This window comes from Myxocyprinus asiaticus, chromosome 48 (genome assembly GCF_019703515.2).
Source record: "Myxocyprinus asiaticus isolate MX2 ecotype Aquarium Trade chromosome 48, UBuf_Myxa_2, whole genome shotgun sequence".
In the NCBI taxonomy this organism is placed as follows: Eukaryota; Metazoa; Chordata; class Actinopteri; order Cypriniformes; family Catostomidae; genus Myxocyprinus; species Myxocyprinus asiaticus.
The window spans coordinates 29505695-29518891 of record NC_059391.1 but is presented as its reverse complement, the minus strand read 5'-3'; the positions used below and the strand labels follow the sequence as shown (position 1 = coordinate 29518891).

General features: G+C 37.6%; 1 protein-coding gene across 1 annotated transcript in view; it reads right to left on the bottom strand.

Moving 5' to 3' along the window:
• LOC127437108 (protein kinase C-binding protein NELL2) overlaps window positions 1-12806 on the bottom strand; it is a 121460-nt gene extending 108654 nt beyond the window's left edge. The window contains exons 1-2 of the mRNA XM_051691782.1: window positions 12519-12806; window positions 11677-11805 (exon numbers count right to left, since the gene is read on the bottom strand). Coding sequence (XP_051547742.1) covers window positions 11677-11805; window positions 12519-12564 — 175 coding nt within the window. The 5' untranslated portion in view covers window positions 12565-12806. The remainder of the gene's footprint in view (window positions 1-11676; window positions 11806-12518) is intronic.
• Between the last annotated feature and the right edge of the window lie 391 nt (window positions 12807-13197).

Here is a 13197-nt window from a genome sequence, read left to right as displayed (position 1 = left end):
TAGTTAAGTAAAAACTAAATAGCTAATTCCTATGCTATCACCACAGTAAATTGTGATGTAAAAAAAAAAAAAAAAATATGTATATATATATATATATATATATATATATATATATATATATATATATATATATATATATAAATTCTTCTATTGAGTTAAATGTTTGTTATTGAAAAGGTGAGGCATTCAAATATACCCACAAGGGTTTCTAACCTCTCCTGCTTATCTCTTTTCTATTTTGTATTCTTGCTTTGTTATTATTTCATTTAGATGCTGAATAAAAAATGAATAAACTATAGTAAATAGCTAATTCCTATACGCCACTATCAACATAGTAAACACTATAGTAAATAGCAAATTCCTGTGAGGTGCTAGCAACAGTGTAAATAGTAAAAATTATAGTGACTAGCTATTTCCTATACGCCACTATCAACATAGTAAACACTATAGTAAATAGCTAATTCCTGTGAGGTGCTAGCAACAGGGTAAATAGTTAATTCCTATACGCCACTATCAACATAGTAAACACTATAGTAAATAGCAAATTCCTGTGAGGCTCTAGCAACAGTGTAAATAGTAAAAATTATAGTGAATAGCTATTTCCTATACGCCACTATCAACATAGTAAACACTATAGTAAATAGCTAATTGCTGTGAGGCACTAGCAACAGTGTAAATAGTAAAAATTATAGTAAATAGCTAATTCCTACATGCCACTATCAACATAGTAAACACTATAGTAAATAGCTAATTCCTGTGAGGTGCTAGCAACAGTGTAAATAGTAAAAATTATAGTAAATAGCTAATTCCTACATGCCACTATCAACATAGTAACACTATAGTAAATAGCTAATTCCTGTGAGGCACTAGCAACAGTGTAAATAGTAAAAATTATAGTAAATAGCTAATTCCTACATGCCACTATCAACATAGTAAACACTATAGTAAATAGCTAATTGCTGTGAGGCACTAGCAACAGTGTAAATAGTAAAAATTATAGTAAATAGCTAATTCCTATATGCCACTATCAACATAGTAACACTATAGTAAATACCTAATTCCTGTGGGGTTATAGCAACGTAGTAAATAGTAAAACATTATAGTAAATAGCTAATTCCTATATGCCACAATCAACATAGTAAACACTATAGTAAATAGCTAATTCCTGTGAGGCGCTAGCAACAGTTTAAATAGTAAAAATTATAGTAAATAGCTAATTTTTATACGCCACTATCAACATAGTAACACTATAGTAAATAGCTAATTCCTATTCGCCACTATCAACTTAGTAAACACTATAGTAAATAGCTAATTCCTGTGAGGCGCTAGCAACAGTGTAAATAGTACAGTAAGAACTGTGGTTAATAACTGATGTGTTTAGAAACAAACATGCTAGTGTTTTACCAGCACACAGATTTATCATCAAACATTGGTTATAACGTTTTAATGAGGTCCTGTTATGTTGTATGGGGCAGTTTGAAGTAATATTAGAAAGTCTGTTTTCAACAGCATGAATAATGTCAGGCTGAATGTTTATGACAGATTACAGTCGATTATATGAATGTTTATGTAAGCGTCAGGTATTAATAATCCACTGTCCTACAGTGTCTGACAGAAACCACAACACAATAACTTAATTTCAATGACATCCTCACGCATGAACACAGGATATAGGACAAGAGAGAGCATTTCCTAGGCTACGCTTATACGTATGTGAAAAATAAAAGGAGATGCTTAGCAGAATGTTCACACCTGACTGTGCACAGATTATTAAACAAACATTATTACATGATGGTGAGAATATGACAGTGTTTTCATTTTGGGGTGAACCGTTCGTTTAACTGCTTGTTATACATTGAGAAGTCTATTGAAGTCATGCAGGAAAAGAAAGAGCATGTTTCTTATGCTTGTACAGTTCCTCCCAGCAAACAGTCTCTCCCCTCCTACTCCCCTTCCTCTGAAACACGTGTGTCTGCCACTTTTTAATGGAGGCATCAATAAATGATCAGCTCCCTCAGACACGATCACATCAAACGGCGCAGCGGCTGTCGGGGGAGCCAGTGACACAGTTATGGGTTTCGGGCCATGGCGTGTAATAAAGACATGCAAGCCAACTTCCGGAGAAAAATAAAATCGATCAACTTTGAGCGGCAGAGGGGAAGTCCAATTAACAGTGATGTCAACCAATAATGAGACCTCGCTTCAGACTGCCATTTCATTAGTCTCCATTCTGTTTTTAGTTCAGTTAAGAACTGCACTGCTCAGAGACTGTTCATCCCTGGGAGGATGTTTTGGTGGAATCGAGAAAAAAAATATTTTTGGGTACATTTCTGGGTAAAATTTTTCTCACTTTCTTACAATTTTTCAGACCCCTCAGATGAAAAAAAAAATTTACAGTTTAGGAGACTGAAGTCAATTTACTGTATAATTAAAGCTGTCAATTTCATGTGTTAATTCAGTGCAATGAATTGTCTTAAAATTAACTTGTTAAAAAATGTACGCAATTAATCAACCCCCAAACCAAACATAAAATCCATATTAACTAATCTAAATTTCTCTACCCAAATGCAGGTGTCTCGAGTTGTGTTTTTTTAACTCATTACACATCAGTTATTGCCACGTGACAAAAAAAGAAATGTGAAAAAAGACAACCACAGTGAGATGCTCCAAATGCATCCATCTGATGCATAATAATATTATTATTTTGATTATAATTGACTGATTCAATGTAATAATCAAAATCATTATAAATACTGTATATATCATAAATATAACAAAAATATTATTGAATTCTCTTTTTGGGGGGCTTTCTCAGCAAATACAGATATATACAATTAATTGTGATTGAGTAATCTGAATATAAAATATTATGTACTTAATTCGACTAAAAATTTTAACCATCTGACAAGCCTAATATGTAATATATACATACATATAAAAAGGTTATTAAGTGGTATATATTTACTATTTTAGTTTGCAATAATATTAATATTTATTTGGTGTCTATTAATATGTGATTATGTATTTTATATAATCATAGTATATATATGAGTATTTATGAATAGACCAAGAACAGGCCATCAAAACATGAACTATCGTGGGCTGATGATTTGATTTGAAGGACTGTAAAGTGGCGTGTTTGAGTCTCCACTCTTGCCCTTTAATTCCCAGCAGGACCGTATGTCCCGTCTGAAAGCCTCTGAACTCTGATGAAAGACAAATCTTTCAATGCTGTGAAGCTCTACAGGCTCTCCACGGGGGTCTTTGATGCTCGGGATATCCTCTGACATCTCCAAACCAAGCGTCTCCATAGAAACAGCACTTCCCATATGACTCCAACTCCTCAGCCACACCCAACCGAGGCGGATGGTCGATGATTTCCTCAGTAGTTCAGTCTCAGTGTGGTTGAATCAATACTTTCGCCGCAGGAGATGCAAGCTGGTTAGATATCGGCAGGGACGTATGAAGGGCGATCACCTGCTCCCTGCAGCCTGTGTTTCGTGTCACCGAGACTGTTCAGATCTAATGTGAGACACTCGACACATCGAGCAGAGGTAAATCTTTAAAGTGATTTAGTGCCGTTTTCAGAGCGGCAGGGAGAGATCTGAGCTGTGCACGAAACCAACGACAGCTGTCTCGCTGCTTAGTCAGTCAATCATTTGAAGGAATAGTTCACCCGAAAAGAACGTTCTGCCAGTAGTTACTCACTCACATGTCATACTAAAGCTATGTCCACACTAATCCGTTTTCTTTTTAGAGTTCCCTAACATCATTGTTTTCCAAAGTATGCGTTAATGGATTGAGGAAAACACTGTTCTAGTGTTCATGAGAGGCACCTTTTCAAAAGCAAACATATCAGTGATGTATCAGTGACATCATTTAGTCAACAAAACATATTTTTGATGACTATAATATGCAGAATGACAAAAAAAGTGTCAAACTGTAACAGACCATACTTTAACCAAATATTCACACATTTTGAAAAATGTAAAATAGAAACATTTAATTATTTAAACATGTATCAGACATTGCTGAAAGAAAGAAAAACATTATTAGTGCATTGTCAATATCTTACTGTATTATTTTTTTCTCATCATATTTTCATCAGCAATATGTTCTCATTAAAATGGCATAATTATTGTCATGATGTATCTTTTTCGTCTCGTCATCGTTGACAAAATCAACAAACCCTTGTCAACGAACATTTTCGTCAGTAATTTCGTTGACGAGATTAACACTGCATCTGTCAAGGTCCATAAAGGAAAAAACACCATAAAATATATAAAAGTAGTCTGTATGACCTGTGTGGTTTATTTCGAGTCTTCTGAAGTCATACGATTGTTTGTTGGAGGAATAAACCGAAAATGAGATCTTGATTCACTGATAATCTTCTCCTCTGCAGTAGCTCACATCTAGCCTGCATTGGCATCCAGATTAAAAAATGGCACGTTGACAACACTGGCAGAAAAACAGCCAACATGTTCATGAAGTTGCTTCCCAGTGACCATGTACCCTGAAATCAACTCCATTCTGCCGAATTACTGACAAGCGTCATCTACCATTGATCCATTTTTGCATCAATTTATGTGTGTTTACCTTTTCCTTTTGGGAGACTGATCAGATATACGTCAGAGGTATGGGTTCTTGTCTCATGGAAACCAGGAAGTAATGGCATTTATAAATAATGATGAGCATGATACAGAGTTGCATTTTTGCTCTAAAATTATGTTTTTACCCCACTGATGGTTAGGTTTAGGGTTGGGGTTTGGGTTAGGGTGTATAGTTAATAAAATGTGCATTCTTGTTTTAACTGTAACATCATTTTATCTAAAACCAACTCGCTTTTGGCACCTCCTTGTGGACATTTCATCCGGAAACTGGAGCTCACACGTGCCAATACGTTCAACAACACTTCCAGCTACGGCCACTGGGGGCAGCGATTTTAATTTCAGTAAGCACAGTCTGATTTCACCTGAAGAACTTTCAACCGACTGTCACCGAATTCACAGCATGATCAGTCTGAAACGGCACTGGTTCTTGCATTAGTAATCAATCACCATTTTTGCATTCTTGGTGCGAACATGGGCTAGACATGAGCTTTGGCTGAAGGGAAGATTATCTCATGACCCATTAATCATATCATAGTTCATAAAAATTTTTTCAAAATCTATAGGAAGATCCTGAGAAAGCTAAAAAGTGATTCTCTCATGGTGTTGCATGTAAAGCTGAGCTCTTGGGAGGCTGTGTTCTAATCTTATCCTCAGGACACATTCAATGGTGTAGAACAAAGAAGATGACTCAGATGGAGCAAAATACATGCTGGTTGTAACCGATCCCCAAATTCACATCTCTCCATATTTTATGCTACTGATTTTTCTCAGAGGCTTAACACAGACCTGGCTGAGAGTCATAAACATAAAAGACAATTCATAGTGACTAAATTTAGATGAAAGAATCAAACAGGAGTGAATTTGGAGATTTTTTTAGGCCCAAGACATACTCTATGTAAGAGCGTCAACACAGATGCTTCTGGCTACACCAGCTAGGTTTTATGTAAAGTGTGTCAGATAGGTGGCATGAAAGAAATGTAGTACCTGATTTCATCCATGTGGAATTGATTGGATGGTAAAAAGTTTCTATAGACTGGTGGTTGAAAAATAAGAGGGTTTGATGACATCAGCTGAAAAGGTCGTTTCAGATGTGGAGTGAGTTAAAAAGCAAGATGAAAAATTACCAAGACAAACATGCACTCAAAAAAATTATTTTAAGATTCACGCATTTCAATTTCATAGCAAAATTCATTAACAAAATAAAATGAGGAACATCTGCAAGAAGACCTACCCGGAGACTATTTAGCAGAGACGGGCCACTTCTATTAAAATGAATGGGAGAGGGGCCTGGGTATCTCAGTGAGTATTGACACTGACTACCACACCTGGAGTCGCGAGTTCAAATCCAGGGTGTGCTGAGTGACTCCAGCCAGGTCTCCTAAGCAACCAAATTGGCCCGGTTGCTAGGGAGGGTAGAGTCACATGGGGTAACCTCCTCGTGGTTGCTATAATGTGGGTTCTCGCTCTCGGTGGGGTGCGTGGTAGGTTGTGCGTGGATGCCGCGGAGAATAGCGTGAAGCCTCCACACGCGCTACGTCTCCGCAGTAATGCGCTCAACAAGCCACATAATAAGATGCGCGGATTGATGGTCTCAGACGCGGAGACATCTGAGATTCGTCCTCCACCACCTGGATTGAGGTGAGTCACTACGCCACCACGAGGACTTGGAGCACATTGAGAATTGCGCATTCCACATTGGGGAGAAAAGGGGAAAAGAAAAAAAATGAATGGGAGAAATTGGAATGCCCAACCAAGAAGCTCTAGTGCCCAGTCACATCTCATGCAAAAATATAAATGCAAAACATTAGAAAGTTGCAATCGCACACTGATTTGGATCAGCATGAGGGTGAGTAAATGACAGAATTGTCATTTTTCTGTGGATAATCCCTTTAATTGTCCCAGCACAACAGAGTTATCTGTGATTACAGTCCAGCACTGCTGCTTTTGACCGTACAGCCCATTTAGCATGACCGATATGACCGAAATCTCTCGCTGATATTTGCATCCATTAATTATGAAGGCTGCACATCTTTTCAGAATCCCTGACACTGAATGACAGCGCTGTCACATGGCGGTATAAAATCCTGTAGCTGGTCAAGGGCACCTTCAGTCCTGATGGGACGCTCGGTGACCCTCTGTCTGCGGTTCACTCCTCTCTCACTCTGACAGCTGTGCAGCTCTGAGACTCTGAAAAGGGCGGCCACATTTCTCATCCCCTGTGCTGTGAAAGCCCAAATCTCAAAGGGGTCGCAGGACTAGAATTAAAAGATTCAAGATGCAAATCACACTAGCATGATATCGCTGAATAGCATCATACCATAATCCTACGATTTCCATCCTCATCTAGTGAAAATTGCGTGATTGTGACAGGACAGGAAACTGCCTTGATAAGTACAACGAGCTGGACCAATAGTCTTTTAGAGACTTGAACAATCTAACAAACACACAGTCTTTGTGGTCCAAATCCCAACTCAGACTCTTTCCTCCTGCATGAATGCTCTGATGTCCCAATTAGGAGGGAAAGTTTGAGCATGTGGCAGATTTTATCCCACTGGTCTCACCGGTCTTCCCTCTTTCACTTAGAGCATACCTCACCAACACTCCAACAAGAAATATGGCATTTAATGCCTGAAATGAAGCACTCTGTGTGTGTGTGAGTTTGCATTCGCTGCATAGGTGTGGGCACAAATACAAGATGATTTTCTGCAACATTAGAGTGAACAAGAAACAAACTAGAATAGCAAAGAGGAGTTAATGACAAAGAAACAAAGATGACATCACATAATCGGTCTTTTATTTACGTTCACCCGACGGGTAGAGCTCGAGACTCTCATCTAATGAGCTCAGGTGAGAAGTAGAAATCAGAAAATCTAGAATGAAGATTCGGAGATAAAATCTGAATTAGATTCCATTGTCTGTGTGAATGCTAATTTTTGGTGTGACTTAGGTAGTGATGATACATACAGTAGGAAGCACGGCTTTTCTTACAGTTTCATAAGAAATGTAATAATCACAAGGTTAATATATGTACAAATATTCTCCATAAATTACATATTAATCTTTGTGCAATTCAATATTTAGCAAATAAAAGTGACAAAGGGCTCTCACTCTCATGCTGTTCGGTCAAGTAATGTAATGTGTGTTTTTTCTGCATTCATTTTTCTATAGAAGAATATCATTGGATGTTCAACCCATAGAGTCTATGATACATGTCCCATTCGAGTTAATATACCACAAAAGATCGATGTTCATTGGACAAGAGTTTCCAAACACGTCATTTTGGGTCCCGGCAAAGCTGCATTCGAGTTTTTTGCAATGGATTTGCATGTGATTGCCTACTGGACACTAGGCTTTCAATCAGTGTATTGTTGTCCCGCCTGGAAGCCCGCCTTCTCTACATGATGATTGGTCGAGCTCTCGATTGGGCAGGACTTGACAACAAACGGCTATTAATTGAAACGATGATTGAAGCCACATGAAATGTAAAAGCACCGTTGTCGAAACCAAAGACGTCCATTAAAAAGTAAACAATGATTTCGTCATGACTTAAATTTGGCTTTTAAGTTGAAATGTGTCATTTCTGTGCAATTAGTCTCACTAAACGAATCGCAACCTGAGCTGCCCAACTGGGCCGGACATAACAACATTGGCTCAACCAATGGTGTTAGTTTGCGGCAGGACTATCGGTTTGGCGACCAATAGCAGATGTGGGTGGCGTATGAAACTTGTTTGAAAAACAGCTATTATCTTTTCATTCTTGTTTGGTGTTGCTAGTAGAACACCTGTTTTTGTAAGAACTATCCCTTTAAACATAATTTAACATCAATATGAAGAATTAAAATATCTTTTCGTATAACTGTAAATTACAGCATGCAAAACGTCTGCTAGTTACACAACAGCACAGTCCTGGCACATTGCTTTTATTCCAGTTTTATTCCCCCAGCGTAGTAACTGCAGTGTCAAGCAGATCTCACATGCAAAACCTCTGAATTGCATAACTTACAATGCACAAACCTTGTGACTTTTTGCAGTAGAATGCAGTTCTCAAATTCAGATCGTTCTTTGTCAACTCCAGAAATTACTGGACTGGTTGTTCACTCTATATGCACAGTTTTAACAGAGATCTGTGAATTGTCTTAGGACTAGTCTGATTATGCATCCTATTATATTCTCCAGCTTCTATTTCTATGAAATGTCACGGCCCTTTTGTTTCCAGAGAGGCTCTCAATTGCCACGGACCCCTCGAGGGGCCATTCAATCCATAGAGACGAGACACAAAACAAACAGCGAGTGTTAGAGGCATTTAAGCACTTCAGCAGCTGTTGGGTTGTTTGGAGCAGTTTGGGTAGATGGGCTTGTTTGCATATTTTAAGTGGCTCAAAATAATAACAGTAAGTATGAATACAATTATAGATGAACATCTAATGTTTTTCACTGCGATTAAAAAAACTTCCAATGCAATGTGATTTACATTCCAAACAGTAAGTTTAAAGAGATAGTAGTTCACCCAAAAAAGCAATTATTTACTCACCATCATGTCGTTAAAATCTGTATGCTGTTATTTTTGAAAAGTCTTATGTGTTGTCTTTTTAGAGCTTGACATACTGTATGTGGACAACTGTTATTGAACCGAAGACTGTGTTAAATTTCGAATCATCCGAATTTGCAACAACATGAGCGTGAGTAAATAATGGGGTGTTTCTTCAACTTCTGGCACTTTCATATCTGAGTGGTTGATTTTTATGAAAACAGATTTGAACTTTTTTCTTTTCTTTCCTCATAAAAACTGAATTGGAAACTTTTCACCAGGCCTTCATCGATTATTTTTGGTGCTTTTCAAATGCCTTTTATGTCTAGATTTGACTGTTTTAGTCTCGTCCCAGACTTTCAATATTAAACTATGAAAATCTATTAGAAAAATACAAATTATTACATGTTTAAAACTATGATCATCTAAACAAAGAGTGAAATAACCAGAAACCATTTCAATATTTATGTATGACATTTTGTCAAAAATTACGACAGTCCACATTTGTGGCGTCATTTTCATCACACCAAACAATTTCACCCCTAATAACGTTTTTTTTTTTTTCAAAAGTTAGAGTACTTGTTAAAGGGACAGTTCACCCAAGAATGAATATTCTCTCATCATTTACTCACCCTCATGATATCCCAGATGTGTATGACTTTCTTTCTTCAGCAGAACGCTTTTGAAGAAAAATAGAAAAATATCTCAGCTCAGTAGGTCCTTAAAATGCAAGTGGGTGGTGATCAGACCTTTGAAGCTCCAAAAATCACAGACAGTCGGTACAAACGTCATCCATACGACTCCAGCAGTTAAATTAATGTCTTCTAAAGCAATATGATCACTTTTGATGTGAAAAAGATCAATATCTAAGTACTTTTTAACTATAATCCATCGCTTCCAGGTTAGCAGTGGTATGTCCATTCACATTACAAGAGAACTGAGTTCACATGATCACTCATGTGATGTATTCGCGTTGGCATGTTATGCACGTAATCTCACAGTCTTCTCTCAATTGAGACATCCAGGATAAACAAACAAATGCACCATTGTGAGTAAAGAAACTGATAAATACAGATCTAAACCAAAACCAATGAAGCTTCTGTACATCGTTCCTCCTTCTCACTTGTAAACAGCGCTGCTCTTCCGACTGTGTCGCACGTGCGTCAGTTCTCTCGTGATACAAATGCCAACACGATTACGTCACATGCACATACCGCTGCTCACCGGTAGCATGAGTTAGAGTTAAAAAAGTACTTAGTTACTGATCTTTTTCGCACCAAAAGTGATCATATCGCTTTGGAAGACATTAATTTAACCGCTGGAGTCGTATGGATGACGTTTATGACGACTGTGGACATTTTTGGAGCTTAAAAAGTCTGATCACCATCCACTTGCATTTTAAGGACCTACTGAGCTGAGAAGAAAAATCAAGGGAAATGTCACTTTTTATTGGCCGTCATTTCCAGTCAAGCTGTAAATTTGGCAACACTGGAGTTACCTTTTCTCAAGTAAACTGCTGCATAAAGATGTGAGATTATTGCTTAAATATAATATAATAATTATTTCTTTACTATTATTATTTGTTGTAGTAGTATTACAGTGAATATTACATAACTTTACAGTAGTGATTTATTTCTGTCATACTTTTCTCCTATAAATGTAACTTTTATTTTAAAGTGTTTCTGTGTTGTTTTGATTAAGGAGCTCTGACGTTATGATGGCAGATTCCCACTCTGGAAAAGCCGGTCGCTACGTGACTTTAACAGGTATTTGTGCAGCCGGCGTCAGCACAACACTGTCTCCACACATTCACAAACGCTCACATTTGAATTACATGCAAACTATATATTTATCTCATTAAATCGCAGCTTTTGTGGTTAAATACTAAGACATGACATGATTTTAATCTGTCCGCTGAATGTTTACGTAATGACATTCGTACATCTGATGGTATTGGTTTTTGGTATCGGAGCATTTTTATGAGTACGAGTACCAGTACATGAGTGCGGTATCGGACCCTATACCAATATCGGTATCGGGACATCCCTAATAAAATGTCAGCTATGAAATTAGCCTTCGACCATTGTATATGAAAAGCTTTAAATGTGTCATTTCCAGCACAGAATTTTATTAAACAATACTGAATTTGAGATGTGCTGAAGATGACTTGAATGACATAAATCTCCTGTGATGCATGAACACACACTGATGGACATTGTTAGGAGACAAATTAAATCAACTAGTGTGTGTGTGAAAAGTGTTTTACGAAACTTTACTTTCTAGAAGTCCACAGTGATAAAAGTGCCTGAAGTTGATGAAAATATGTACGTTTTGGGTGGATTATGACATTAAGCTGAAACATTTATGAACCCAATGGATCAGATCCCAGACGGAGCACGTCCACCTCTGACTTTGGGAAAACCTTGCATTGTCGATACTAAAATGAATATTGTAAAGACAATTTCCTTTGTGTTGACCCACATTTGTTTGAGATCTTCGGCTGTTGTGTATTGCACAGATAAATTGAGTGGGTTTTACCTTGAAATAGGAACGCTCTCGTATCGTCATGGAAGCCTTGCACCTGTGTAACTCCGGCAAACCCTTTTCCCGGACTGAATTCCTGGAACACGCTGATCCGAACCGCTGGATCCACGCCGAATGCGGCGACTTCAACACAATCACAATATATACCATTAAAACTGATCCTGTATATAACAACATTGCATTGTTTATGTTATAGACTTGAGTTTCCACAGTCTTTGACCAATGAATTTCAGTGAGGATTCCAGTTATTTGTGATCACTGGATAAGGATTTTTCAAAATCATTATGTAAAGATTGCAGATTACAATTGACAAAGAGCCATTTCTAGCCAGTTAAATATTTACAATCTACATAGAACTGAATATAACTAATATTTATGTTCAGTATAGAAAACTTCTCAATGATCTTCTCAATGACTTCTCAATGATCTAACCAATTTCCATGACTTTTCCAGGCCTTTAAATCAATATTTGGTGATATTCCCAGGTTGTCCATGACTGTGAGAACCATGTAGCCTAATTATTACAAGTTATCATTATTAATTACAACAGCCATGATAATAATAGTGATAAATAACTAGCTTTATTGCATAATAATTACCTACACTGTTTATTACGCGTTATTACATGTAATTAAATAGTAATTACATTGTAACAAGAACACAAAGTGCAACTGAAACACCTTTGTGAAACACAGGAACACTTTGTATCACATTTTGAGAGGAAATAAACATTTACATATTGCTCCTATAGATGCAAGGAGATGTATGGAATGAACAGCTACTAAATTAGGAAAATATATATCTATACTAATGCAATAACTGATGCCTCAGCCTACCTGCTGCCACGTAAAATAATCCAACAAAAAACTGCAATAATCCCATGGTGAATGATCAAATTAGTCCATGTTGTAATCTGCTCCTCAGAAAAACGCGCACAAATTCATTAACATGTAAGCAGAACAGATCCGCCTCATTCAAACATTCCTTGAGGATGAGGAGAGCATCTCTATCACTTAAAGATTCCAGGAATGCGCGAGAATATTCCGTAAAGAGAAGCGCTAGAGCCGCACAGGTGGTTTTGGTGATTGTGCACAGCACAGACTGCAGATCCACCAGCCAGCGTGAAACCAGCTTCCCCTGGAGCTAATGAGAGAGAGAGAGAGAGAGAGAGAGAGAGAGAGAGACAGAGAGAGGGAGAGGGAGAGGATAGATAGAGCTCGAAATCCCCCTAGTGGCGCGTTGGCTCTTATAGAACGCCTCGCGCGCGTATCTCAAACTTTGAACGCGCTGCTGTTACCGAACGCACGAGATGAGACGCGTCAGAGAGGTTGCCATTGGAATGTTTTGTAGTCGCAAAAGCTGCATCACTAACGCGTTTAGGGGTTGTGTTTGACATGCTGTGAAAAATATTTAACTCAGCTGTAACTCTGTTATGGGCGGAGAGATTGGTATAGCTACAATATATACATAAAAAATCTACAAAACACTTTACATTAACTTTAATTACAATAGCTA